The 25,513-nt window shown below is 41.2% G+C and overlaps 1 protein-coding gene across 5 annotated transcripts in view; it reads left to right on the forward strand.

The window, feature by feature from the left end:
* LOC103180950 (hippocalcin-like protein 1) overlaps positions 1–14,256 on the forward strand; it is a 39,346-nt gene extending 25,090 nt beyond the window's left edge. For 3 of the 5 annotated variants that reach the window (XM_007897095.2, XM_007897096.2, XM_007897094.2), the window contains exons 2-4: positions 8,093–8,491; positions 11,935–12,040; positions 13,113–14,256. In XM_007897095.2, coding sequence (XP_007895286.1) covers positions 8,114–8,491; positions 11,935–12,040; positions 13,113–13,210 — 582 coding nt within the window. In that variant the 5' untranslated portion in view covers positions 8,093–8,113 and the 3' untranslated portion in view covers positions 13,211–14,256. Of the gene's footprint in view, positions 1–622; positions 695–4,314; positions 4,373–8,092; positions 8,492–11,934; positions 12,041–13,112 lie in introns of those variants that run through there. The other 2 variants (XM_007897092.1, XM_007897093.2) reach the window with 2 other exon arrangements.
* Positions 14,257–25,513: the final 11,257 nt, after the last annotated feature.

Consider the following 25,513-nt stretch of genomic DNA (forward strand, 5'->3'; position numbering starts at 1 on the left):
ACTTTGATAAATGCCTAAAAATATGCTGCGATCAGACATTGGTATTGTATACAGCTGACTGTTTGAATAAGCATTACATGATGTTCCAAGCTGCAGGGTGCCTAATAAACCAGAAAAACAAAACTTGTTTCATGCTTCATTCCAGCTGTGGAAAAAAAATCAGATTTTTTTTGGATGAGGGGAGAATGCATTTTTTAGAATATATTATTGCTGTTTACTACTTATTCCCTCCCCATTCCAAAATAAATTGGCCACATGTGTTTTATATGATCCTTTTCATTCACATGCTTATTCCTCCTGTAAGCGATTTGTCCTGCTGCTGCAAAACTTTTTTTCTTTTGTAGCTCACTATTACTGACTTCAGACTCTGTTAATGGTGAAACTCAATTTGTTGTGGATATCATTTTCCCTGAATATTTTTCAGAGAGAGAATGCACAAGTTCACTGTTCTATTTGATATTCTTATACTTAAGCTATCTGCTAAGAGATATGTAAAAGGTACTTTCAGATGTTCCCAAGGGAGCAGAACAAGAGGGATCAGGGTTGAAAGGAAAATTTCAGGACAAACACCAGGAAGTTTATTTACCCAGAGAAAATTAACAATGTTTTTGTTAATTGCCAGGAAGGTTGTTTGAGGTTGAGACACTGTACTCATTGAAGAAACATCTTGATGTTGGAATAGAAGAACAGAAGGGTAGGTTGACATCAAAAAGGCTCAATGAAAGTTCTTCTTCATTCAAACTAGTCTTATGAAAAGTAGTTGATAGGAGCAGGTGGGGATTGAGCTTTTCTAAGCTTCTTTTAAATTCCTCTTTTAGTAGCCATTTGTTTAGTTTGCTCTTATTTTAGGCTTTCTGAAATGATTAAAGATGTTGCCACATGATAATCTGAGCAACCTTTATAGGCTTCCTTATACTGCCTTAAAGTATAAATGACTGTGTACTTGATAGCAAACTATAACTGGAGGATTGTAATGAAACTTTTGTTTTCCAATTCCTCTCAAAGCTTGCCATTCTGAAATAAGGAGCTATACTTTTAGTGGATATTCCAAGTATGACTGCTATTAGATTGTAATAATAATAATATAATAATAATCCTTGCATTTGATACAGCGCTTTTCACGTCTGGAGGACGTCCCAAAGCGCTTCACAGAACACACTGTAAAGTGAATTGACTGTATGTTTGTGGGCGAACGCGGCAGCCAATTGCGCACAGCAATGTCCCACAAACAGTCGTAGATTGAAAATGACCAATTTATTATTGTTTTTGGTTTTGGAGGGATTATTACTAGGAGTGTGGAGTAAGGAAACTTGCCCAAGGTTTCGCCCTGATCTGCCTGGAATTGAACTCGGGTCTCTCGCTTGCAAAGCGAGTGCTATAACCACTGAGCTACAGGACTCCACAAAGTAGCTCAAAATATGTTCACTTCTTGGAACTAAACTTAGTTCCAAGTTTAATTCAACTCAAATAAACTAAAAAAAACCTGGAGTGGTATGATTTTAATAATCAAAGTTCTTTTGCACCTGTATTTATTAAAACTTGCGTTTCTATACATGTCAGAACTTCAGAAGACCATTGGGACTAAGTACTGTTTTATAACGAAAATACTATGTATGGTAAGAGTCACAGTATCAGGTTCTGGACTGTCCACATTTATGCAATTCATGTAAACATTGCACTACTGATGACTTGTGGGGGTGGAGGGGCGCGGTGGGGGTGCGCGGGGGTGGTGGGTCTAGGGGCGCGGGGTGGTGGGTCAGGTTTAGCCGTGGCAAACAAACAATGGACACTCGGACTAGATGCTGGAGGGTAATCAGCACCTATGGACCGGTTGGTACCCCATCGTGGGGCAATGGCAGGAAATTAATTGGACTTTTTTTAAAAAAATGTATACTATGGTTTCCAAATAGACTATGAAGTATAAATGACTGTGGCCTGAACTGAAGTGGAAGCTAACTTACTCTTCACCCAGCAGTGGTCTTCTATATGAGCCACTGTAAGATTTGTGAATGAGAAAGTATAAATGGGAGGCTATGGATATTATGCGACAATTCAATGCTGTCTGAATATTTTACCTGGCAAAAAGGATACTGTCTCTGATGTAGAAATGCTGTAAGTTAATTTTCAAAGGAAATGTAAAACATATTGTGATTTTTTTTCTCCCCCTTTTTTTTTGAAGTGGCTTTCTTGTGAAATGTATCTGTACAAAATGTCATTTTTTATTAACTGTCGGAGGTCAGTTAATAAAAAACAAATGGTAACTCATTCTCCAGTAACGCTCCCTGCCCATAATACTGTAAGTTTATAGTTTATGTTGGCATCTCACTGGTTCATTGTGACAACACCCTCCCCGCTCCCCTCATCTGATTTCTCTCGGTGCATCACGCAGCTTGGTTCATTGCCTGTACATTTCGATTTTAATGATATTAATGAACAGATTATCAATAATAATAATCTTTGCATTTGATATTGCGCTTTATCACATCTTCGAAGTGCTTCACAGGATATACTGCAAAATGAAATGACTGTTTTATATAATTGTATCAACTCTAANTTTTTTACACAACTATGATTTTATAATTCTTCAAAACTCTTATGGTCTCTGACAGTTTTAAGATCTCAGTCTGTGGCTCAGTTCACACCCACTTGAGCTGTATTGGTGTGAATTGCATCTTTTACCCCTGCCCCAGACTGAGGAGTGGGACTATTAGTCGTGGTGGTTATTTAACACCAAGTGTAAAACACAACATGAAAAGTTATGAAAGCTAAATGCAACAATGCTTGCATTTATCTCCCGCCCATCACATGTAGAGTCAGGAACACTTGAGAAACTCAGGGATTAAATGCAGCATTTATAGCACCTCCAAATATCAATTGTGGTTAAGCAGATTAATTTTGGGGTACAGTTTACTTTTATTACCCTCCCAAAGGGATTTTTAAAAATGTGTTCCTCTTGTCGATAACCACCTCATTGTATTTACGTGCAAATTAATTAGTGTTTAAGTAAACTCACCAGGAATGCTGTCCAGGTGATGGATCAATTTAGGTTGAAAAGTCGCAGTGACCTACATCTAAATTCACTTTTGTAAAATCAGTCCAAGTACATTCAGCTTTCAAAATCTAATAGGGCTTTAAAAACAAATGTCGGTTCTGATGAATTATTTCAGTAGGGCTCTGAATAGCATTCCAAGGCATTAAAATGTCTTGTCCAAATGCATGTACCAACTGATATTAGTTAGAAAAATAAATGTTTCTATTTTAATTGAATCTCATTTAAAATAGTAATTTGTTAGCTGACCTCCGAGACCAAAACCGTGGAGATATTCGGAGTAGAAAATGTTCAATAGAAAGGTGATCATTGATCTTTATTAGCAAATGCTTATGCAGCGTCTCCAGCAGCTTCCCAAACCTTTTGTGATTGCACTGCTCGACAGCCACCTACTGCAAATATTATCCCTTTGAAAACTGGACAGACTGAAATTCAGCAAATAATTGTTGCAAACGGTCTCTTAACAGGTGTAAATTGAGAATTATCACTGAAGGAAAAAAGGGAGAAATTGGAATAATCTTTTTAAACGAGGAGTATTAAAATGTGGAATGTTGTACTGCCAACGGCTTTTGTGACTAACGGGGCTTAACAGGGAATTGGATAACCATTTGAGTAAAAATGTTGAAAGATTCTGGGCTATGAGCAGCTGAATGGTATTAACAGAACTCCATTGGAAAAGCTCGGATCTATAACGAGTAGCACGATGAGCCAAATGGCAGCCTCCTGTGGTGTAAGATTCTATGATTATATCATTTTAGGAAGTTGCTTTGTTTTACAGAGCGTAAGCAAAAGGAAAGTGTGTACAGTTGGGCTCAGCGGTTAAACTCATCTGTAAGTGATAGACTTGAACGTGTAATGGATGGAATGCGAGGTGGGCAGGATTTGCTCAAAAAAGTTAGGAATGTCCCAACGAATGTGTTTTTTTTTCCAAGTCTCTGGTGAACGATTTTTTAAAAGATTAAATTGATTTGATTCAATTGAAATATAACTCACGGAATATTGACATATAATTCATCTTTTTTGCTTTTTTGGTATAGGACCATGAGCCAGAAATTTGACCTCGCCTTAACCTGCAAGGCAGTTTGATCTTAAAGTTTGCCTGCTGCAGAATTGTGAAAAATTCTTAAATCCAACCTTAATTTGGAAGTTTGCGTTTTTGAGAGCTATTGAGAGGAATAAACTGCAATAACTCAAATTGAGAATAGCAACTGTGGATTGATGGGAATTTAATAACTGATGTATTAATTTAAATGTATAGGTTTACTATTGTGAGAATAGTTGATGTGAAGCTTAAAGGCAAGATATCTTCTGGAAAATATAACGGTAAAGTATACTCGTGTTGCTTTTAAGTATTAAGTCATCTGATGCAGCATGTGTTAGTCTGTTAAAAGCCAGTTTGATAGAATATGCACTTATCCTGTAATGATAAAAGATGATGGATTTTCATTCCATACAGTGTCAGACCCGGTGATAACGCCAGAAGTCGCTGGGAACACTCAGCAGGTCAGGCAGTATCTGTGGAGAGAGGAAAGTGAGTTAATGTTTCAGGTCAATGACTTTTCATCAGAGCTCTGAAGAAGGCGTTCTGACGAAAGGTCATTGACTTGAAACATTAACTCACTTTCCTCTTTCTATAGATGTTGCCTGACCTGAGTGTTTCCAGCAATTTCTGTTTTTATTTCAGATTTCCAGCATCTGCAGTATTTTGCCTTTTGTTTCCTGTTATAACACAGTTGTTTGGATCCATAAAATTAGACCCTGTTTTGTCTTTTGGATGAGATTATTCTGGGTCCTGTCTGCTTGTTCAGGTGGACATTAAAGATCCCACGACACTATTGGGAAAGAGAAGGGAGGATCTCCCATTGTCATGACTAATAATCCTCCAGAGAAATGGTTCATTCAATTTATGGCTGTTTGTGGGATACTTCTGTGTGCAAGTTGGCTGCTGGGTTTGCCTACAAATCTTTTTTACACAAGACTAATGTTGACGTGATAAGGCACCAGATAAAAAGCAAGACTTGTTATAACTGGGCATGCTATAAAAATAGCTTCCAGTGTTCTGGAACGCCACTTACTGCGTGCAGCATTTCATGCGCTGCACAGGAGGTCATGCGCCACTCACGTTGAGTTTTTTATTGGTCGGGAAACTGCTGGATCCTGGAAGATCATCTGTACCAAGGTGCTTCGGGCAGAAACCAGCTAGTTGGCCCAGGATGCCTCACCACATTTTTAGTATACTGCGGGTCCACCCTGCGCTTATAACACGATCGGCCTGTGCCTCATAACCATTCTACAGCATGCAATATAGCATGGTGCAATACAGCTTACATTAGTGGCTTTCGTGTCTGCACAGTGCTGAATAGGCCCTCATAGTGGGAGTCTAGAGGAGGGCAAAGATGACTGGAGCGCAGTCAGAGTTGCGTTTTGAGGCACTTGGCTCTTACATTTTGTGTGATTTGGCAAACTATAATTTGGCAGCCCGAGTAATCTCGTCCACATCGAGGAAAATAATGCATTAAAGTACATCTCATTGGAAATCAAACATTTTCTGCACAAAAGAACTATTTGGCCCATGTTATAATGTGCGTGCGGTCCGAGCTGCTGAAATGGGAAATCTACATCTGTAGAATACAACCTGTGTGGTCCACTGTGGAACTAGATTCTCAACCAACTATTGTATTCAGGGAGAATACAGTAGTTGGTTGAGACTTATTTCTCAGGGTAGCTGAATAGAGTAGCAGTAACTAAGGTCCCTTGAGCGTTAGCCTCTGACCATATGCCTATGTTCTCCATGTATAGATGAGCTGGCTTCCCCCCACCACACACCCTATCTCACTATTATAAGGTTGAGCATTCCAGCATTGGCACATACAGGGTGACCAAAAATCATGATGCCATTTGTTTTAAAAATAATTATTTTTATTTCTTTAAGACTTAAAGAAATAGTGGTTCCATGACTTTTTGGCCACCCTGTATAAATAGAATCTTGTGTGGTGCAGTTGACTGTTTAAGCACAGCAATGGCATCTGCTGTCAAGATATTCAGTTGACCAAATAAAAATCCACTTTAGAAAGCAGCAACACCAACAGATGCACTGTTGGTTGGTTGAATTAATTTTCTGTCCTCTTAGTGTTTAAGTAGAAGGAAACAGCTGCTTGCAAACAAACTTTACAAAAATTAAATTTTTCTTGAGCAAATATTCAAGTATGCCCAGATAGCCCAACAGCCTCGATGTTAATGCGTTTGCCCGCAAATATTATGATAGCAAATGCATTAAAATACTGAATAAACAAAGCACAGTCTCATTTTATAATTTTATAGTTGTAATGACGCAATGTTTTGTGCATCCTGAGTTTAAAGCAGAACTGTTTAAAAGGTTGTCTTTGTTTGGTTTACAAAGAGTTTGAGTTACTGAGATTGCGAGGGCTGCAAGTCCTCCCAGCGGCCTTTTGTACAGAGGCCTAAGATGCAAGTTCCACACTACTTAGTCTGTCTTTGTAGATCTGCTGAGTCTTCATGTGACTCCAGGACTGGGAGGAGGGAAGTGTAGAAATCACCGTGTGTGTGGCTTTTTTTTTAAGAGGTTTGCAATCTCATTTTTAAGTCAAGGAATCAGTTGGTAACGCTTCTTCTCATTTAGATCAAAAGGTTGTGGTTCAAGCCCATGTCAAGATTTTAAGATCATAGTTGGGGCTTCTGAATTTTTTGGTTTTAATTCATGAACCCCAATTAAAACAAAATTAAATTGGTGTTTATCCAATAAACACCAGAAAAACCCCACAAATATCTGCCTTGATGGAACTCCGAGGTGAGGTTTTGTCTCTCGTTTGCTCTCGCTGGATTCCTGCTGTGGTAACTACGCATGTGTTGCTCAACACCTCTCCTCTGTGAAATGTATGTAAGATCAGGGAGGCACACGCATGAGGCACCATTATTTATCTCGAAATCCCTCTTTGTGCCATCAACCACAGTCAAGGGGTCAACTTCCACATGTAAGCGGGTGACACCCAACAATGCGCTATACAGTGTAGTTTTGTATTGCATGAGGGGCTTCTTCTCAGTTCAGCAATAGAAGCCCAGAAACTCCTGATTTTTACACACTTGCTTTAAAATATTGCTGAAAAGAAACCTTGAAAAATCCAATTAATTCCAAAAAATGAGACGCACTAAATCTTGTTTAAGGTGACACTCCAGTGCAGGCCTAGGGTGCACAACATTGCCAGAGGTGTCATCCTTCAGTTGAAATGTTGAACCTGGAAATATTGAGTTTGATTGTTTAGGAGTCCTGTAGCTCAGTGGTTAGAGCACTCGCTTTGCAAGCGAGAGACCTGAGTTCAATTCCAGGCAGAGGGCGAAACCTTGGGCAAGTTTCCTTACTCCACACAGAGCCTAATAATAATCCCTCCAAAACCAAAAACAATAATAAATTGGTCATATTCAATCTACGACTGTTTGTGGGACATTGCTGTGCGCAATTGGCTGCCGCGTTCGCCCACAAATATACAGTCAATTCACTTTACAGTGTGTTCTGTGAAGCGCTTTGGGACGTCCTCCCGACGTGAAAAGCGCTATATCAAATGCAAGGATTATTATTATTATTATTATTATTAGGTGTTGTTAAAGTGCCATGGCCCTATTCCAAATGTAAATTAGCCAAATTATCCGGGTGTCCTGGCCGACAATCCGGTTAAATTGGTCGTCCATTTAATACAGTGAGATTCACTTTGTGAGCTGTTGCTGTGCACAAAATGGCTGTCAAGTTTGCCTACACAAGTCTTTATTGTGTGACCATAATCTTTGATTCCAGCTATTGTGGAATGAATGAAGAAACAAAAGAAAATAAGGCTATGGGGATCTTGTATACTTGAAGATTTACATATTTCATTCATGACTGATGATTGTGAAAGATTATTTCTAAAAAAGGGGCAGCTGTGTGCCAGACATCACTGTTTGTTCTGACTATATAAAGCTTGCTTGTTCAGCAGGGCTAAGGTTGCTGCAGTAATTCACAAGCTACATTGAGATGTTTTTCTGTTCACGCAGGTTTAAATAAAAATCGAGAGGATGGGAAAGCAGAATAGCAAGCTTCGTCCAGAGGTACTTCAGGATCTGCGAGAAAATACAGAATTCACAGACCACGAGCTCCAAGAGTGGTACAAAGGTTTCCTGAAAGATTGCCCCAGTGGCCACTTAACTGTTGAGGAGTTCAAGAAAATCTATGCAAACTTTTTTCCGTATGGGGATGCCTCAAAGTTTGCAGAGCACGTATTCCGCACCTTTGATACGAATGCTGACGAGACTATTGACTTTAGAGAATTTATAATTGCCCTTAGTGTCACCTCCAGAGGAAAGCTTGAACAGAAGTTGAAGTGGGCATTCAGTATGTACGACCTGGATGGAAATGGTTACATCAGTCGAGGTGAAATGCTGGAGATTGTACAGGTACAAATATTTCTCTTTCTTCCTTTGCCCCTTCCCCCCCACCCACTCGCATTGTCCACAAGTGGGGACGTTCAGCTTCCATTTCCACCAAAAACTTTAATCTCGTCTTTCTTGCATCCCACTATTTGGAGTGTTTTTTTCCCTATCCTCCTTCCTGTCAAAGTACGTCCCATTCTAGGATTTTGCTTGTACTACGCAGTAAAAAATGTGCACGAGCTGTGTTGTGCGTTTTGACTTAGTTTCTCTTGGGAGAATGCTTAGACAGACTGGTTAATGCTGAAAACTCAGTATAAGTTGTGCATTCTATACTGTCAAACGATGCACAGCTGTAAATGTATTGACAGAATACTGTATAAACCTTGAATGTTGGGAAGGGCTACTTCGAATCAGAACAGATACTTTTTTCTTAATACTTTCTAATTGTAAATTATCTCAAATTGTTCTATATCAGCCTTCCCCGGTGGTCAGAGGATAACTCCTTTTGTGAAGTGGTTCTACCATTTTAATGCATTGGACTTCTTTCCGATACATTAAAATGGTAGAACCTCCTCATTTAACTTAGATTTTCTTTGTGTCCTGAGAGGAAAGTTTACATTCAGGAAAATTCAACTCTAGTTTTAGGAGTTTGTTTTATTTTAGGTGTTCCTTCTGCTTATGCCAATGGATGTTAAAGATCCCAAGGCGCTATTCAAAAAAGAGAAGGGCGTTCAACATTCTCCGGATAAACTGACCATTCACTTCATGGCTGTTTGTGGGACAATGCTGTGTGCAAATTGGTCACCGCGTTTGCCTACAAATAATTGATAGTTTCACAGAAAATTGCACAGAGCTTTAAGGTGTTCTCACTGTATCAAATGTAAGGATTATCTTTATGACCTCAATGAGATTGCTGAGGCTCTCATCCTTCCTGTCAGTCTGAGTTAGACCACCTAGGTGTAAGAGAAGTGTTCATCTACTATGCCATTTAGTTCCCTACAAATTTGAAAAGGTTAAACTAGGAAATGTTCCAAATTTATACTTAGACCTTTAAGCTTTCCTTAGAATTCATGTGTAAGATTACCATATCTAATTTTGGGTTAAAGTCCATAAAATTAACTCATTTTATAACGTCTAATGTTTTAAATTTTAAATCTATGATTTGAGTACAGTTTTGCGCATCCTAAAATCATCCTGGTTGAGTGTGAGTATCTGAAAGTTCTATGTTCAAATGTTAGTTCATTCAAACTTGATGACTTACCAGTGCCATGTCTAAACCTATTCCACCAGTGGGGAGGGAGGTTCTCACTATCATTGGATTAGCACTGAGACCCATCTGGCACAAACAAAATGGGTCTTCAGTAACTATTTAAACATAGACCTGCCCTTGACCCCACAGGCCAGATTCTATAAACCAGAATGGCTTAATTATTGGTTATTTACATCAGTAGGCAGTGGTAGCCTTTTGGGGGTCTACTCAACTGTTTTATCCTCTTTCTGACAGTAAACATTCATGAACACTCATTTTCAGTTTACATGTTTAGTGGAATTTCATTAAGTTCCCTGAAAACTAGGGAATGCTGCTTAAAAATATGAAATGATGGTATTTTCTCTAATGTCAAAGATTAGTTTTTATCAGATTTAATTTCCCTTTCTAAATCCCTGCTGCTCTCTTACATTATTGCTATGTACATGTTTTATTGGTGTTGGGCTAATTGCCTCTGCAATTGTATAGGAAGCTTCTCTCACCTTTTTAAGTAGATAAAAAGTACTGGCCACTTTCAATGCTTAGCAAATCTTCCATATTGTTGGCCAGAGCCCCACAAATATTTTACCTGATCTCCGTCAGCCAGATCTGGCCAAGTGAACTACAGTGGTTGGTGCTAACTTCTTCCTGACTTCAACATTATCTAGGATAACCATACTACAGAAATTGGATGGCAAACTAGGTTTGCAAGAAAATTTTGCACCTTCATTGCCTTTTCTCCTTGGTGTTTCCCCTTAACCACTTTCGTTATTGATGCAAGATACCAGCCTCACAGGCTGAACTCCTCTCCACAGCCATGTTTGCACTTCTAATAATAATAATCCTTGAATTTGATATAGCATCTTATCACATCGTTGAGATGTCTCAAGAATGTATTGTAAAGTGGAGTGACTGTTTTTTTGGATGAAACTTTTTTCTAACATCCTTTTCTGAAACAAAGTCTGTCAGATTCCTACACACCTTCAATCTGCTCTTTACTTACCCTGAAGGTTTTGAATCCATTTTCTCATATTTAATTTATTTATTTTTCTTGTGTACTTGTCAGTTTCTTCAATGATTTGATAATTTTCCAGTTAATTAATGTTAGTTCGTCTTCCTCCCGCTCTCCTTTTGCAGTTTGGTTCCATAACAAATAATTGTTTCTTGCTTCTCACTGGTGTTTGCTGTCAACCATTCAATTAATTTTGTGATTGTGCTTCCTTAAGGGTTCAATGCTAAGTTATGTTGCTATCCTGATCACTGATCACAATATCTGTCATATTCATAAATTCTGATTACTATAAAGTAATTCCAGTATTAGGTTGGTTGAAGTCACCCAACTTGACAACAGTGTCTATAGGCTTCCTTCTTGCTCTTGTGTTCAAAACTTGGGGGCCACTTTGTTTTCCTTTGAGTTAGATGTTATAACTGAGAAGATGTTGGATCAAAAAGGTAATTTTGCTTCCTAGCCAACAATTGGATAACGTAATGGCTGTTTGGGACTTTGCTGTATCCAAAATAGCTGGCGCATTTACCCTCAAATATTCACTTCATTTGGTAGGAATTATCTGTGAAATGCATTGATGTTTCAATGTTATAGGTACTGTATCAAAAGCAAGAATTAAGGATTATTATCAATGCTATTGTGTAACAGGTTACTAACATCACATTTACATTGGAAGGCAGTTTTTTAAATACAGTAGTTCATTGCTGTCCTGACTTGACCCCATGCCACCTCCCCAGCTTTTCATTTAAGCTTCATCTGTTTCCAAATGAAAATAACGACATCTGCAAGGAACTAATGTCATCAGACCATTTCATCCCCTGATAAAATGCTGTTGCAGTCCTCTGTATTACCAAGTCTCTTGCTGTTTAATGATGTTCTGGATCAAGTACTGTTTTGTTTTGCTCAATTCAGGACTTTCAGTTCCTACAAAAATATTTTCATGAGGGGTCCCCCCCCACAATTTCCTATGATAATATTTTATCCGTGAAACCATAATTCTGTATGTTTTATTCAGAGATTATCTTGGAATTGGAAAAATGGCTTAACAGCAGTAGTGATCTTTGTCTTGTAATGTGAGATACCAATTCAAATGAATATAATATTCAGGCTCTCCAGCTAGACACATTTAAAATGTCTCTAAATAATGACGCTGTTAATTGCTTTATACGTTGAATAAATTGAGGTAATCCAAAAGACCACATTTCTTATTTTCAGGCAATTTACAAGATGGTGTCATCTGTAATGAAGATGCCAGAAGATGAATCCACACCAGAAAAACGAACAGACAAGATTTTTAAGCAGATGGACACAAACAATGATGGTATGTCATTAATTAGAAAGTTGTGTGTTGAGTAATGTTGTCCCTCGTTGGAAACGTGGTGAGACCAAACATTGACGATCTTAGAATATGTGGACTGAAAGGATTACTCTTAAAGGAGCCGGCACAACCAGTGGGCTGAATAGCCTTTTGTACTGTGGATTTCGTTGGTTCTAAATGCAAGCAAAAAAAAGACACCTTGGGACAAATCCAGTAGTTTGCGGAGTTAATTGTAATTCCTAGTGTGGTTTTGATATTATTGAACATTGTGATAGGACACTAGAAAGCATGTTTTTGCAGCAAAGATAACTCGCCAGGAAGGAAACTGCTTAATAATAATAATAATCATCCTTGCATTATTGCAGCCGAAACCCTCATGCACGTGTATGTCACCTCCTGCCTGGATTACTCAAACACATTCCTCACCGGTCTCCCCAGCTTCACTGTACAGAATAGCTTATTCTGAACTCTGCTGCCCGTATACTTATCCAGACCAAACTCCGTGACCTCATCTCAGGCCGGGCTCCACTGGCTCTCCATCACCGTGTTCAAATCTTTTGACTCCCTGGCACCTCCCTACTTCTCTAACCTTCTCACTCCCCAATCCACTACCCGGCACCTCCCGATCACCTTCCCTCCCCCAACCCCACTGGCTTGGGAGTCGGGCTCCATCTGAGATGAAGCTCCTGAGATGCTACTCTGTTGGAGGATACTATGTAAGTGCAAGTTGTTGTTCCATTTTACATAGCGTCTTACCACGTCTTCAAGACATCTCAAAGTGCTTCTTTAAGAATCTGCATGACATTATACCGAGAGCAAGATAGGGCGGATATCCTGAAAGCAGGAGATCAAATGGGCGATCTTCATCTGAATTTCTCTTGTGATCCTCTCACTCTCTTTGCCTCGATGTGTGAAGGTATATTAACCAGTATGTCTAAAATGCTATTTTATTTTATTGCTGCAAAGTAATGTTAATGCTTTAAAAATACAATTTCAGATGTCAAGAACATGCTAAGTCAGTATAATTCTGTTTTGCTGGAAGGTATGGAAAAATAATTGTTAACTTTATTTCCAGGCAAACTGTCTCTTGAAGAATTCATAAAAGGTGCCAAGAGTGATCCATCCATTGTTCGGCTATTACAGTGTGATCCCAGCAGTGCAAGTCAGTTCTGAATTGTAACTAGATCTGTTTGGACAGTAACAATGAACCACTGCTTGTCATTCAAGCTTAGCTTGCAACAGATGCCTTTTCAATTATTCTTAATGGTTTGATGGACAGATTAAATTGCCAGATTTTGGTGTTTCACGCATTAAAGTGGCTGGCATTCTGCTTCTGGCAGTTCTATAAAAGCAGCATTCCCGTGCAACGGAGCATTTCCACAGAAGATTCCCTGGTTATGTTTACATTCAGTTGTTGGGTGATTGTGTTTTGAATGCAATTAATGTATTTAATGCTGTAGCTTCAATCGTGCAAGTGAAAAAAGGATTGTATATATTCAGTGAGTGACTATGGAAGTGTTTTAACTGTGGTATATTTTGGGGGGAAGGAAGGGGTTGGGCAGACCAAGTTGTTGAAACAATCTAACTGAATGTAGCCAGGCTGAAAGGTTTTTATCATAAAAGCGCCAATAGCTTGTGCTTTTTCTATAGGAAAATTGCTTGCACTTCGGAAACGTGGACCTTTCAGAAATTATTCTTTATGTATGGTGAAATACAGTTCAATATTGAAGGCAGGTCTATATATTTAATGCAATGCTATCTTGTATTTCATTTCCAAAGTTGAATGCATATATCCATTCTAAATGTATAGATTCTCTCTAGTTGTCACTAGTGATCGAACAGGTGTCACGGCTACCAGTGACTGTCATAAACGTGTTTAATTATTTGCCTATTGAATGTAAAAATACATTGGTCACAAATTTAAGTTAATTTTTTTATTATAAATTGAGAAATGGGTTTTAAGGTTGGATAGGAAGGAGGAGCTAAAAGTATCATTAAATTCATTCTGATGGAATTAAATGTCAGTTTACAGTGGTACAGAATATTGGATTGATGTCCTAGTTATCTGGAAATGTGCTGCCACTGATGTATTCTAACATCGTTTGCAAGTTTCTGTACTTTTAGCTGTCAATAGTTCTGTAAAATCCCTTGCATTCCAGTGTAAGTTGACCTCTTCCAACTGCCAAGAAATAAAGCAATTAAAGCTGACTTTTGCTCAACTTGTGGTAGTTTGTAAAATTCATTATGAACTTGATGCTTTGTAATACTGCACCACATGCATTAGCGACCACCCTGCCTGAAGTTGGTCGTTGCATTGAGACTAGGTTCAAAACTGGAACCTTCTGGTCTACATACCCAGAGCAATTCATTTATCCACACAGCTACAGGATGACCCAGTCACAATATTGTTTTGGGGTCTGCAAAATTAGATTTCACATTATAACAGGTCCATGAACAAAAATTGGCCACCAATCCCGTTTTGGGCATAGACTGGCCAAACTGGATGTGCAGAAAGCCTGCCGCGCAAACTAGAAATCTCCTGCACTTAAGCAACTGTGGGTAAGGACAGTACATGATTAGTTGTGCGCCTGCGAGCCACCTGAGCACAGAGAGCAAGAGCACTCTGTGCGACAGGTATAAGTGCTGTGTGGTCCAGGAGCCAGTGAGCAATGAGTGTGGGGCTTCAGTTAACTACTCCTTTGGCCAAACTCTCACTTCCCACACACAAACACCCTGCATGGAGGATTTGTTCGAGGTTCCAGTTCCTCACTGGGCTCCCTGAATCTTCTTTCTTATAACTACTTGTGCTACAAAGTAATTAATGAATCATCTGTTGACTGAATCACTATTGCTTTGTCCTCTGTGCCCTTTTGTGCAAAAGCTTTCTCCCATTACAATCCAAATGTGTCTTTCCAAATTTGAGGAAGTTAATTACCTGACCTTTATTGCACAATTTCAGTCTGCAGTATTCTTTGTCTATTCCAGTCTTGCTGCTATTGTAGGTGAACAAAGCACAGTAGGAAGCAGTAGATCTGCCACTTAATATTAAACTAACCCATTTTTATTAAAAATTGAACATTGAAGAAGAACCCCATTCTATCAGTTTCATTTTCTCTGTTGCAGTTTTATTGCAGAGACACAGCCAATGTCTTAACAAGTACAGAATGCAGCTGATAACAGCAACCCAGAGCATTGTAGTAAATAGGTAATTTCTTGAATGGCTTAGCTTGGTAACCTGGGGAACTTCATTCAGTGCTGACTTTCTTCATTGATGATTAGATGTGAACCTCAATTATACTCCAGTTAAAATTGATTCCAGCTCGGGTACCAGCCTGCCCTGAGGAGCGTCTTGAAACATTACTGTTTGCTAAACATTATGACTTCCTTCTTCTCACTCTTCTAGAGGGAAGTCATAACGGTTTAAATAACTTTTGAAAGATGTGTTCTGCTGTTCTGTTAGTGAGTTTTTAAAAAGTTATGTGATCAATGCTCTGGCAATCATTTAAACATGGAATTTATACTATAACTTATTCAAGTACATCAACCTTCAAACGCTTCTCTGGCAATCTCTGGAGCCCACAAATATACGGTCAATTCACTTTGCAGCGTATTCTGTGAAGCGCTTTGAGACGTCTAGAAGACGTGAAAAGCGCTATATAAAATGCAAGGATTATTATATTATTATCTCACCCATTTCAACACAAGCATGTTTGATGGCTACTGCTGCTTTCCCCTTGCTATGGAGGGAAAGTCTTTGTTATTGAAATGTATGAAGGTTTTTCAAAAACAAAAGCATCCATTTGGCCCCTCGTGTTTGCATCTAAACTCAGTGTCTGTGATGCTTCTTTTGACCTGATGGCTTCATTGGCAATGTTTTTCAAACTAAATCACTGTTCCTTCTATACTCTGAGTAAATAAGCTTCATTTACTCCCACTGTGAGAAAATGCTGGACTTCCTTGAGTCCAAAATCCAGGGAATTAGCTCAGCTGCCACTGCCCTCCCAACTTCCACCCCCTCCCTAATCCCTACCCACACTCCGGCAACTATCCACCCCTCCTTCCACACCTTTGAACCTGTCACCCCCTCCTCTGTCTTCACCACCATATTCTCCATGAAGCCCACCACCTGCTCCGTGGACCACATCCCCACCCTTTTCCTTAAATCCCAGCTCCACCTCCTTGCCCCACTACTCGCCGACATCATCAACCTCTCCCTGTCATCTGGCACTGTTCCTACCCCCCTCAAAACAGCCACTATCACCCCCACCTTGAAGAAACCTTCCCTTAATCCATCACACCTATCCAGCTACCAGCCCATCTCTAACCTTTCCTGCCCAAGGTCCTTGAGAGGGCCGTTGCCTCCCAGCTTTGCTCTTTCCTCCCACTCCCTCTATGAACCCCTCCAATCGGGTTTCTGTGCTGCCCATAGCACGGAAACTGCTCCCTCTGCTCATCCTCCTCACCTCTCTGCCGCCTTTGATACTGTGGATCATTCAATCCTCCTCCACCACCTCTCCTCCCACTTCAACCTTCAAAGTTCTGTCCTTGACTGGTTCAGGTCCTACCTTTCATACCGCCTCCACCTCGTCTCAATTGCGGTGTCCCTCAGGGCTCTGTCCTCTGTCCCCTCCCCTTCACCCTCTACATGCTCCCCCTTGGTAACGTCATCCGCAGACGTGGGGAAAATTTTCAGATGTATGTGGATGACACCCAACTTTATTTTCTGCCTCCACCCTCAACTCCAGGACTACTGGCGTCCTGACCGACTGCCTGACCAACATCGTCCTGGATGAGGGTCAACTTTCTCCAACTGAACATCAGCAAGACCGAGGCTCTCCTGAGTGGCTCGCGCCAGCACCTCCGTACCTCAGGCGCTGGCAGCATCAGCCTCCACGGCTGCACACTCAACCTCACTAAGCCAATCAGGAACCTGAGGTCTTTTTTGACCCTGAACTGTCCTTTCTCCCCCACATCCACGCCATGACCAGCACTGCCACCTCCGCAACATTGCCAGACTCCACCACTGCCTCACCCCTCAGGCTGCCGAAACCCTCACCCGTGCATTCATCACATTCATCACATCAAGGCTCGGTTACGGAAACTCCCTCCTCATTGGCCTTCCCAACTCTTACCTTTACAAGTTACAGTTCATCCAAAACTCTGCAGCTCGTGTACTCTCCATCCCACGGTCCCTTCGCCTCGCTTCCTCCCTTGCCTCCTTCAAGGCTGGTCTCAAGACCCTCCTCTTCAACCGTGCCTTCGGTTGCCCTCCCACTTCTCTGCCTTCCCTCACCCTACACCACCCCTCAACATAGTAAAATGTGAAGTAATTCACTTTCACAGAAAATGGGTAACAACCTGAGAGGTAGAGGAGCAAAGAGATCTGGGGATTTGGATCCATAAATCTCTAAAGGTAACTGCTCGGCGAGACAACGCTATAAAAAGGGCAAGTGGGGTGTTGGCCTTTGTATTCAGAGGAACAGAATATAAAAGTGAGGAGGTGATGTTAATTTGTGTAAGACCTTAGTTGGACAACATTTGGAATATTGTGTCCAATTCTGGTCTACACTATAAGAAAGATATAGCAGTGATGGAAAGAGTGCAGCATAGGTTTATGAGGATGATCCCAGGTTATATAATAAAAATCCTTGCATTTGATATAACAAGGATCCTTTCTGTCTGTTCAGATGGACATTAAAGATCCCATGGCACTATTTCAAAATGAGAAGGGAGTTTCTCCCATTGTCCTGGCCAACAATCACCTAAATATAATTGGTCACTCACTTCATGGCTGTTTGTGGGACATTGCGGTGCACAAACTGGCTGCTGCATTTTGCCCACAAAATATAGTCAATCCATTTTACAGTGTATCCCGTGAAGCGCTTTGACACATTTCTAAGATGTCATAAGGTGTTATGTCAAATGCAAGGATTATTCAGAAATAACAATCTGTACTGTTTCACCATTTCCTATTGATTTGCACATTGCAAAGCCCTGACAGAATATTGAAGACAGATCAAAGGTTATGTGACAGACCAACAATCTATTTGTTTCTTCTGCCAAAAATAATTTTAAATTGATCCATTTCAATGATGATGGGCAGGTAGTAGAATTAATGTATCCATTTGGTAAAATGCCCTTGTAGCAGCTTTTTATTAATTTGAATGATAGACTAGTAATGAGGTGTTGAGTTTGTTAATTTAATGTATTAAATTAATTTATTAAATTAATAGCAATAATTAAAAATCATTCCTTGCATTTGGTACAGTGCCTCTCACATCAGACCATCTCAAAGTGCTGCACAGGATTTATTGTAAAGTGCAGTGACAATATTTGTAGTTGAAGCACTGCCCTAGAGTATCAGCCTTGACTGTGAGTTTAAACCCCTGATGTGGAGTATGAAGCACCAGCCATCTGACTCAGATGGTGAGATTGCTACCAACTGAGTCATGCTGACCCACATTTAATGGCAAAACCTCACCTTTGGAGAGCAAAACAGTGTAATTAAGTAACAATTTATGACATCAGATGTTTGTTGAGCAGATTGTGGCTCTTCGATGCAGTTAGTTAATTGGTTTGATTGGTCAAATGTGAGAAATATCACAAAACTATATATGTTTTTATTAAAAACTCCATGTTTACAAATTTTTCTAACCCTACAAATAAATCACAAAGTCTATTTTAATCTGTGCTGCTCAAATATACTTCAATTTGAGTTTAGATTTTCTCTTGCGCATTTCTAGTTGTGTGGTTTAATGGCACTGCTTGTTGTGCTTTAATTGATGACTATAGACTGTTAGCATCTACAGAACAATTTGTTAAAGGTTGGTTTTCTAAAAGATTAACCAAGATTTTTTAACTCTAAATAACAGCTTGTTTGGGCCTTTGCCATACAGCTCTGAAGCCATGTCTATTGGATCAAGTTTGCCAATTCATTGTAATAATAACATTTGCACAGCTTGAATGACGAATATTATCTGCACCAAGATGATGACAGAGATCAATGCAAATGCACTCAATGCAAATGCGTGCCTTGGTAGTTGCTGATAACTTGATTAGACCCTTATGCTACTGAATAAAATGCAATTGAGTTGGGAAAGAATGCAGAGTACCTTGAGAAATTAAAGCCAATATACAAAATTATTTCTAACTTGCAGCTCTGATTGTCATGGAAAAAGGTTTACTGTCTCTTGCAAACAGTCTTTCTATTTGTGGGTTTCCTTCGTCAATTTAATGCATTATGAAACCAAGCACATCCTGAAATTGCCTCCAGCATCTAACCTCAATTTAGAGATTAAGAGGTTGCTTTCGACAAAAAGCAAGACTGCCAAGAAATAAACTTAGCAACTTGTATTTGTTCATCCAAACTTTCTCTGTTTACATGAAATGCAGTTGGATCAGGTTCAAAATAATCTGTCAATTCTGTACAATCTGAATCATGCATAACCCCATTATTACTGGTACGCATTTCTAATACTGATTTGGATAAAACAACTTTCATTTGTATAGCGCCCTTCACACGGGTAATATCCCGGAAACCTGCAATAATAATGTGGATGCTGACTCACCACCGAGTCATTCGCCCCTCCCCCCAACCCATGTATTTATGACATTGAATGGGCATCATGCGATCTGTCCTGGTTTCCCTTTGTAGGGCAAAAGGAAAATTTATTTGTGAATGCTCAGAGTTGATTTACATTTACATGGGGAGTGGCCATACAACTTGCATTTATATACTGCCTCTTTACATAGGATAACTTCTCGGAGCGCTTCACAGGGATAGAGATGGACTGAGTGACAGGGGCAAGATCACCATAAATGCGGTCGAAGACTCGAGTCTTTAGGCGGGAAATGATCAAAAGGAAGTTTCAGAAGTATGGGGCATTGTAACTGAAGACTCTGCATCAATGGAGGAAGATTGGGGACGCACAGCAGACCAGTTAGCTAAGTGGAGAAGCAAGCAGAAGAGTTTGGTAGGAGTTCACACAGATGGGAAGGTTCTACGGCTTGAAGGGATTTATAGACAAAGAGTGAGGGAGCCTTGGAATCGAGACAGAGAGCTCGTGGAGCTTGGCACAGATTGGGGTGTTGGGCAATGCAGAGGTTTGTATAGGTGAGGATCCCGGCAACAGAATTCACTGCGTTTTATTTCGTAAACAATGGGGTTTATATACTCATAAACTCTTCCAGGCCTCTGTGCAACTTTTTTTCTCTTCCCCCACATTCACCTACAAAATGGTTACTATGTTACGTTACAGTAAAATCTGAAGTGCTTTGAGGCGCAATTTGAAAGGGGCCATATCAAACACAAGAATTCTTACGCTGGAGTTTCTGGATGGTGGAATTAGTAGCCACATAAAACAATGCTATAAGCACGTAGCATAAGCACGTTGCATCCTGTTTCACATACACAGCTCATATTTGCAGCACTGTGGAAGGAAGAACATTTTGACCTACTGGAGTTTACAGTTGCTGGATAAGTACAAACCTTAAAATTTGTGAAATAATAAAACCAGTGAAAATCATGTCAGCATTTTGTTCCTGACGATTTAATATGGTTGACTGCTATGGCTTCTGTCATTTGATCATATTCATTTTCCTTTTAAGATGCAATTTCAATATCGCTTATTAGAAAATAATTTTAAAAAGGCCACTAATAAAGCGCCTTTCACATTGAAAGGACGTCTCAAAGTGTTTCACAGGATTTAATGAATTGTGCAATTATTCTGTACATGAATGGATCCAGCTCATTCAGAACTTTGCCGTCCACATACTTACCCGGACCGAACTCCATACCCCAATCTCACCAGCTTTGACCAGGCCATCACCGAACGGATCAACTTCAAGATCCTCACACTCGTGTTCAAATCCCTTCACTCCCTGGCACTTCCCTACATCTCCGACCTCCTCAGTCCCCAATCCACCTCTCCCCTTTTTCAAATCCCGCCTGAAAACTTCCTCTTCGACCGTCCTTATGGCCACCTCCCCCCACCACCACACACCTCTACCCCCCACCGGCTTGGAGTCAGGCTCCGCCACTGTTAAGCGTTCTGAGACACTATCCTGCGTGGAGGGTGCTATATAAGTGCAAGTTGTTGTATGTAGGGGACCAGAGGAATATATTCATATACAGGCATTGGGGTTTTACAGGGGCTGGATGAGTAGTGATTATATTCTGCAGGTGAAGGAAACCTTAAAACTACAAATTGACTTTATAAAAATGCAATGGACTTGAAAGAATTCTAAGGATAGGTAATTTTTAAATGCTACATGCTATCTATCGTTCCATTATATGACTTCCTTTTCATGCCTTCCATTAGTGGTTTGACTTCATAGTTCTGTTTTTCTGTGAGCATCAACTATAAGTTTCTCTAAAATGGCACAATGACAGTACTGTATTTGTATTCTCAATTATTCAATCACCAGATCAGTAATTTGTGCCAAGTCTTGCTTCCAAAAATTAAACTATAAGCAAAGCTTATTCCAGTCACCGGCATTTTCAGGAGATGTTCCAAAGAACAACTGCTGATAAGATAGCCATTCTCCCACCCTGCTTCCTGCTTGCATAATTGTCCATTTGTGATATTGGAACTGACCCAGATATTTTCTGTAGCCAACTGGAATAAGACCATAATTAGCAAATGCACCAAAAAGCCCTTAGTCCACAGGATTGTTGAGCTAAGGGCTTACAATGACTGGATCCCGATTGGGAACACTTTGGATGAATGCTGCTGCCTCTGGTTTAATTCCTTCTGCATGGATATCAATCGATATCAACCAATTCTAATACGTTGCACTTGTACCTGAAGACCGGATTGAAGCTGCAATTATGTACCATTCTGATACAATGGTGTGTCTAAATAGTTTTACTACTTTTCTCGCTATTGGCATGTGCCATGTGGTTTTGCTCCAAGTCTGGCCTCCTCTTACTGGGGTAAAATTCCATGGGGTTTGGTCACTATCCAAGTGGTCATTGCTCATGTGTCAGTCTTGACAGTATCAGTCAGCCACTCAATTGCAGAGAGTGTCACACTTTGAGGCAAACTTCTCCCCACGGTTACACATACACAACTTAGCAGAGGAACTAAGAGCAGTGATGCTGGTTTTCTCCTCTAACCCGAGGAGCCTCCTCAGCATTTCAGCTGAGACCATCAGAGCGAACTTGGACCAGGATCCTTCACACATCCTTTTGTGACAAAACATTATCAAAATTGCAAAATCCCGATATATTATACAAACATTTTCTGGGCAATTGTGAATATGAATTACATACTTAAATTGACTATAAACTGCAGTACAGATGAACTGTGCTTCAACAGCACCACCTGGTGTTGATACTCACAAGTTTAAACCTACCTAATTTTATCTACTACTTCAATGTGATTCATTTATTGCTTTTGAAACCTTAAATTAATAAAATTGACATAGTCATACATCTGCAGCCAGTGTTAACTACATTTGCTGCTGTTTTTCAGTTCCATCTTATGCTACTGCTGGAAGAATGCTGCATTTTGTATAGTCCCTTATCTCATTGGAAGTTGTCAGTATGGAAGAACAGGTGTGAAAATGTCAGACTGGAATGCACTCACTCACTCACTCACTTGACCAGTCTACAGTACAGAGCAACCATGAGCTTCACCAGACTGGATGACAGACATTCACAAACACATAGAGAGACATATTGACACAGACACAAATAAACGCATAGAAAGAGAGACATATTGACACAGACACACATAAACACATAGAGAGAGACAGACACACACATAGCGACACTCACAAACATATAGAGAGAGACATATTCACACAGACAACTTACAAACACAGAGAGAGACATATGGACACAGACACAAACACAGAGAGACATATTGACACAGACACAAACACAAAGAGAGGGACAGACACACACATGAAGAGAGATACACTCAGAAATACAAAGAAAGAGACAGACAATGACAAAGACATAGAAACACACATTGACATACACACGGAGACACAATCACTCACAAACACAGAGAAACACACCCTCACACAGAGACTCCCCAAAAAACACAGAGACACAGACTCTCAACAGTGAAGGCACTTTGCCACTTGAGCTGCACCGCGCATGCGCGTGAGGAACCTGTCCGCCCACAGTGATGTCGGCGAGCGGCCCGGGGGCCAGAAACGCAAAAAGTCAAAATAAAAACGCCCCAACCCCGGGGTCGCCGGGGATTGAGGGGCCGCGAGACAGGACAGTACAGGCGGCGCTCGCTCGCTGACTGCGGAGCTGTGTGATTGGGCATTTACTGCAATCAGACCAACTCGCAAATGGCACAACATGGAGTTAGAGAGAGAGAGAGAGAGGGAGGGCGGGAGGGAAATAATCTTCATCAATCCCTCACTCACTCACTCACTCACTTGACCATAAAAGGAGGCGTTTTCTGGCACCAGAAGTGACAGTTTTACCGTCAAATTTCAAACAATCACAGCATTTTGTCACTCCCGGTTGTTGTGACGATGACAAAGGGTTATGATGCTCTGGGCTGTCAGTGAGTATATAACCCCCCGCACCCCCAGCGCTGTCAGTTACGTCAACATCAACTACTTGAGTGTTAACTCTCTTTCATCATCAGTGTCTCAGACATTAGCAGTGGTGGAGCCTGAACCCGAGCTGAGTGGTTGAGGGACCGTAAACACGGTTGAGGAGGAAGGTCTTCAGGCGCGACTGAAAAGAGGGGAATGAGAGGGCACCGCGGAGGGGGAGAGGAGAGGCCCCAGAGTTTTCGGGGCTTAGTGGCTGAGCGCGGCCACCCATGGTGGAGCGGAGGACAGGACGCACAATCAGGACGCCACACGGAGCCAGTCGAGGCAGCAGGTGGTGGGTTGGGGAGAAAGCAGCTCAGAAAGGTAGGGAGGTGCCCACAGGGCATGAAGGGAATTGTAAACGAGAGAGAGAATCTTGAAATGGATCCGTTCTGTGATAGGGAGTTAGTGGTGTCTGGCGATGATTGGTGTGCTGGTGGTACGGAGTTTAGTGCGGGTGGGAATATGGGCAGCGGAGATATCGATCAGTTTTTTAGGAAATTTAGTAAATAATATGAGACATTGTACATAGGTAGTTCGGTTCATATGTGTGTGCGACCGCCAGGAAGGTGGAAGGCGAACTAGATGGACCTTTCAGCTTGCATTCATTATGTTATGTTCTAGTTGCAGTTAGGGGATTGTGGAGCTGCGGTGACTTGTGAGAAAGGGCATTGTAATAGTCGAGGCGGGAGTAACAAAGGTGTGGACGAGTGTTTTGGATGCGTTCAGTGTGAATTAAGGTTGGAGGAAGGTAATGTAACTTTGGTGGAGGAAAGTGGTGTCCTTGGTTAGGGATCGGATGTGGGGAGGAAGGACAGCTGGGGGGTTGAACCTGGGGCCCAGGTTAACAACAGGTTTGGTAAGTCTTAAGGATAGGCCTGGGAGGGTGAGAAGGTCAGAGCAAGGATGGTGACTGTGCGTGGTGGCAGGATAGCGTGATCGAAGGCAGCAGAGGGGTCCAGGAGGATAAGGGGGCAGTGGGAGCTGTAGTCACAGACAGAGAGAGGACGTCATTACAAAATTTACAACACAAAATTACATTTCTACGGAGCCTTTCACGTCGGGAAGACGTTCCAAGGTCATCAGTGACTTTGACGTCCTGTCTCTGGGCTGTGAGCAGGGCGGAACCCAGACTGGAGGAGATCGAGAAGGGAGTAGAGGGAGAGGTGTGAGCGATTAATTTGTAACATCGTATTCCAGAAGTTAGTTAGCAAGGAAAGGCAAGTTAGAAATGGGCCGGAAGGTTCAAGGTCTTTTGAGGAGGTGATGGGCTTTGTGTTGGTAAACGGATCGATTTCAATATCCTCACGATCGTCTTCAAATTCCTTCATGCCCTGGCACCTCCCTACCATTCTGACCAGCTTACTCCCTAACCCACTACCAGTTGCCTCCGCTTGACTAGCTCCGGCCTCCTGCTTGTCCCTCGTGGCCTCCGTTCCACCATCGGTTGCAACGCTTTCGGCCGCTAGCCGCTCCCTGAATCCCTCTGCCTTGCCCCATCATTCCCCATCTTCAGGTGGCGTCTGAAGACCTTCCTCTTTGACTGTGGATACGGTCACCTCGTCTTGGCATCGTGCTTCACCACTGCCCAGCAGTCTGGGACCATATGAAGATGCAGGATCTCTTCGCACTTTGCCTTCGAGGTAAGGATCGAGGGTGCTTGAGAAGGCGAGCGGAGGAGGTTGGTGGTAGACAACAACGCTTTTGGGTTTCTATTTGACCTCCAGAATGTCCTTGAAGTAAAAGGCAGATTTTGCCTGAGAGAGGGAGAGATGGTAGGAACACAGGTGCTCGAGACAAATTTGGCGGTAAACTATGAGGCCGGTTTTGGACCATCAGGCTTGAGGGTCCGGGTTTGGGCTGTTATACCAGGTTGAGCAAGTGGGATTTGAGACTTTGCTAGACTTCGGG

Source organism: Callorhinchus milii, unplaced genomic scaffold (assembly GCF_018977255.1).
Source record: "Callorhinchus milii isolate IMCB2004 unplaced genomic scaffold, IMCB_Cmil_1.0 Scaffold3, whole genome shotgun sequence".
Lineage (NCBI taxonomy): Eukaryota > Metazoa > Chordata > Chondrichthyes > Chimaeriformes > Callorhinchidae > Callorhinchus > Callorhinchus milii.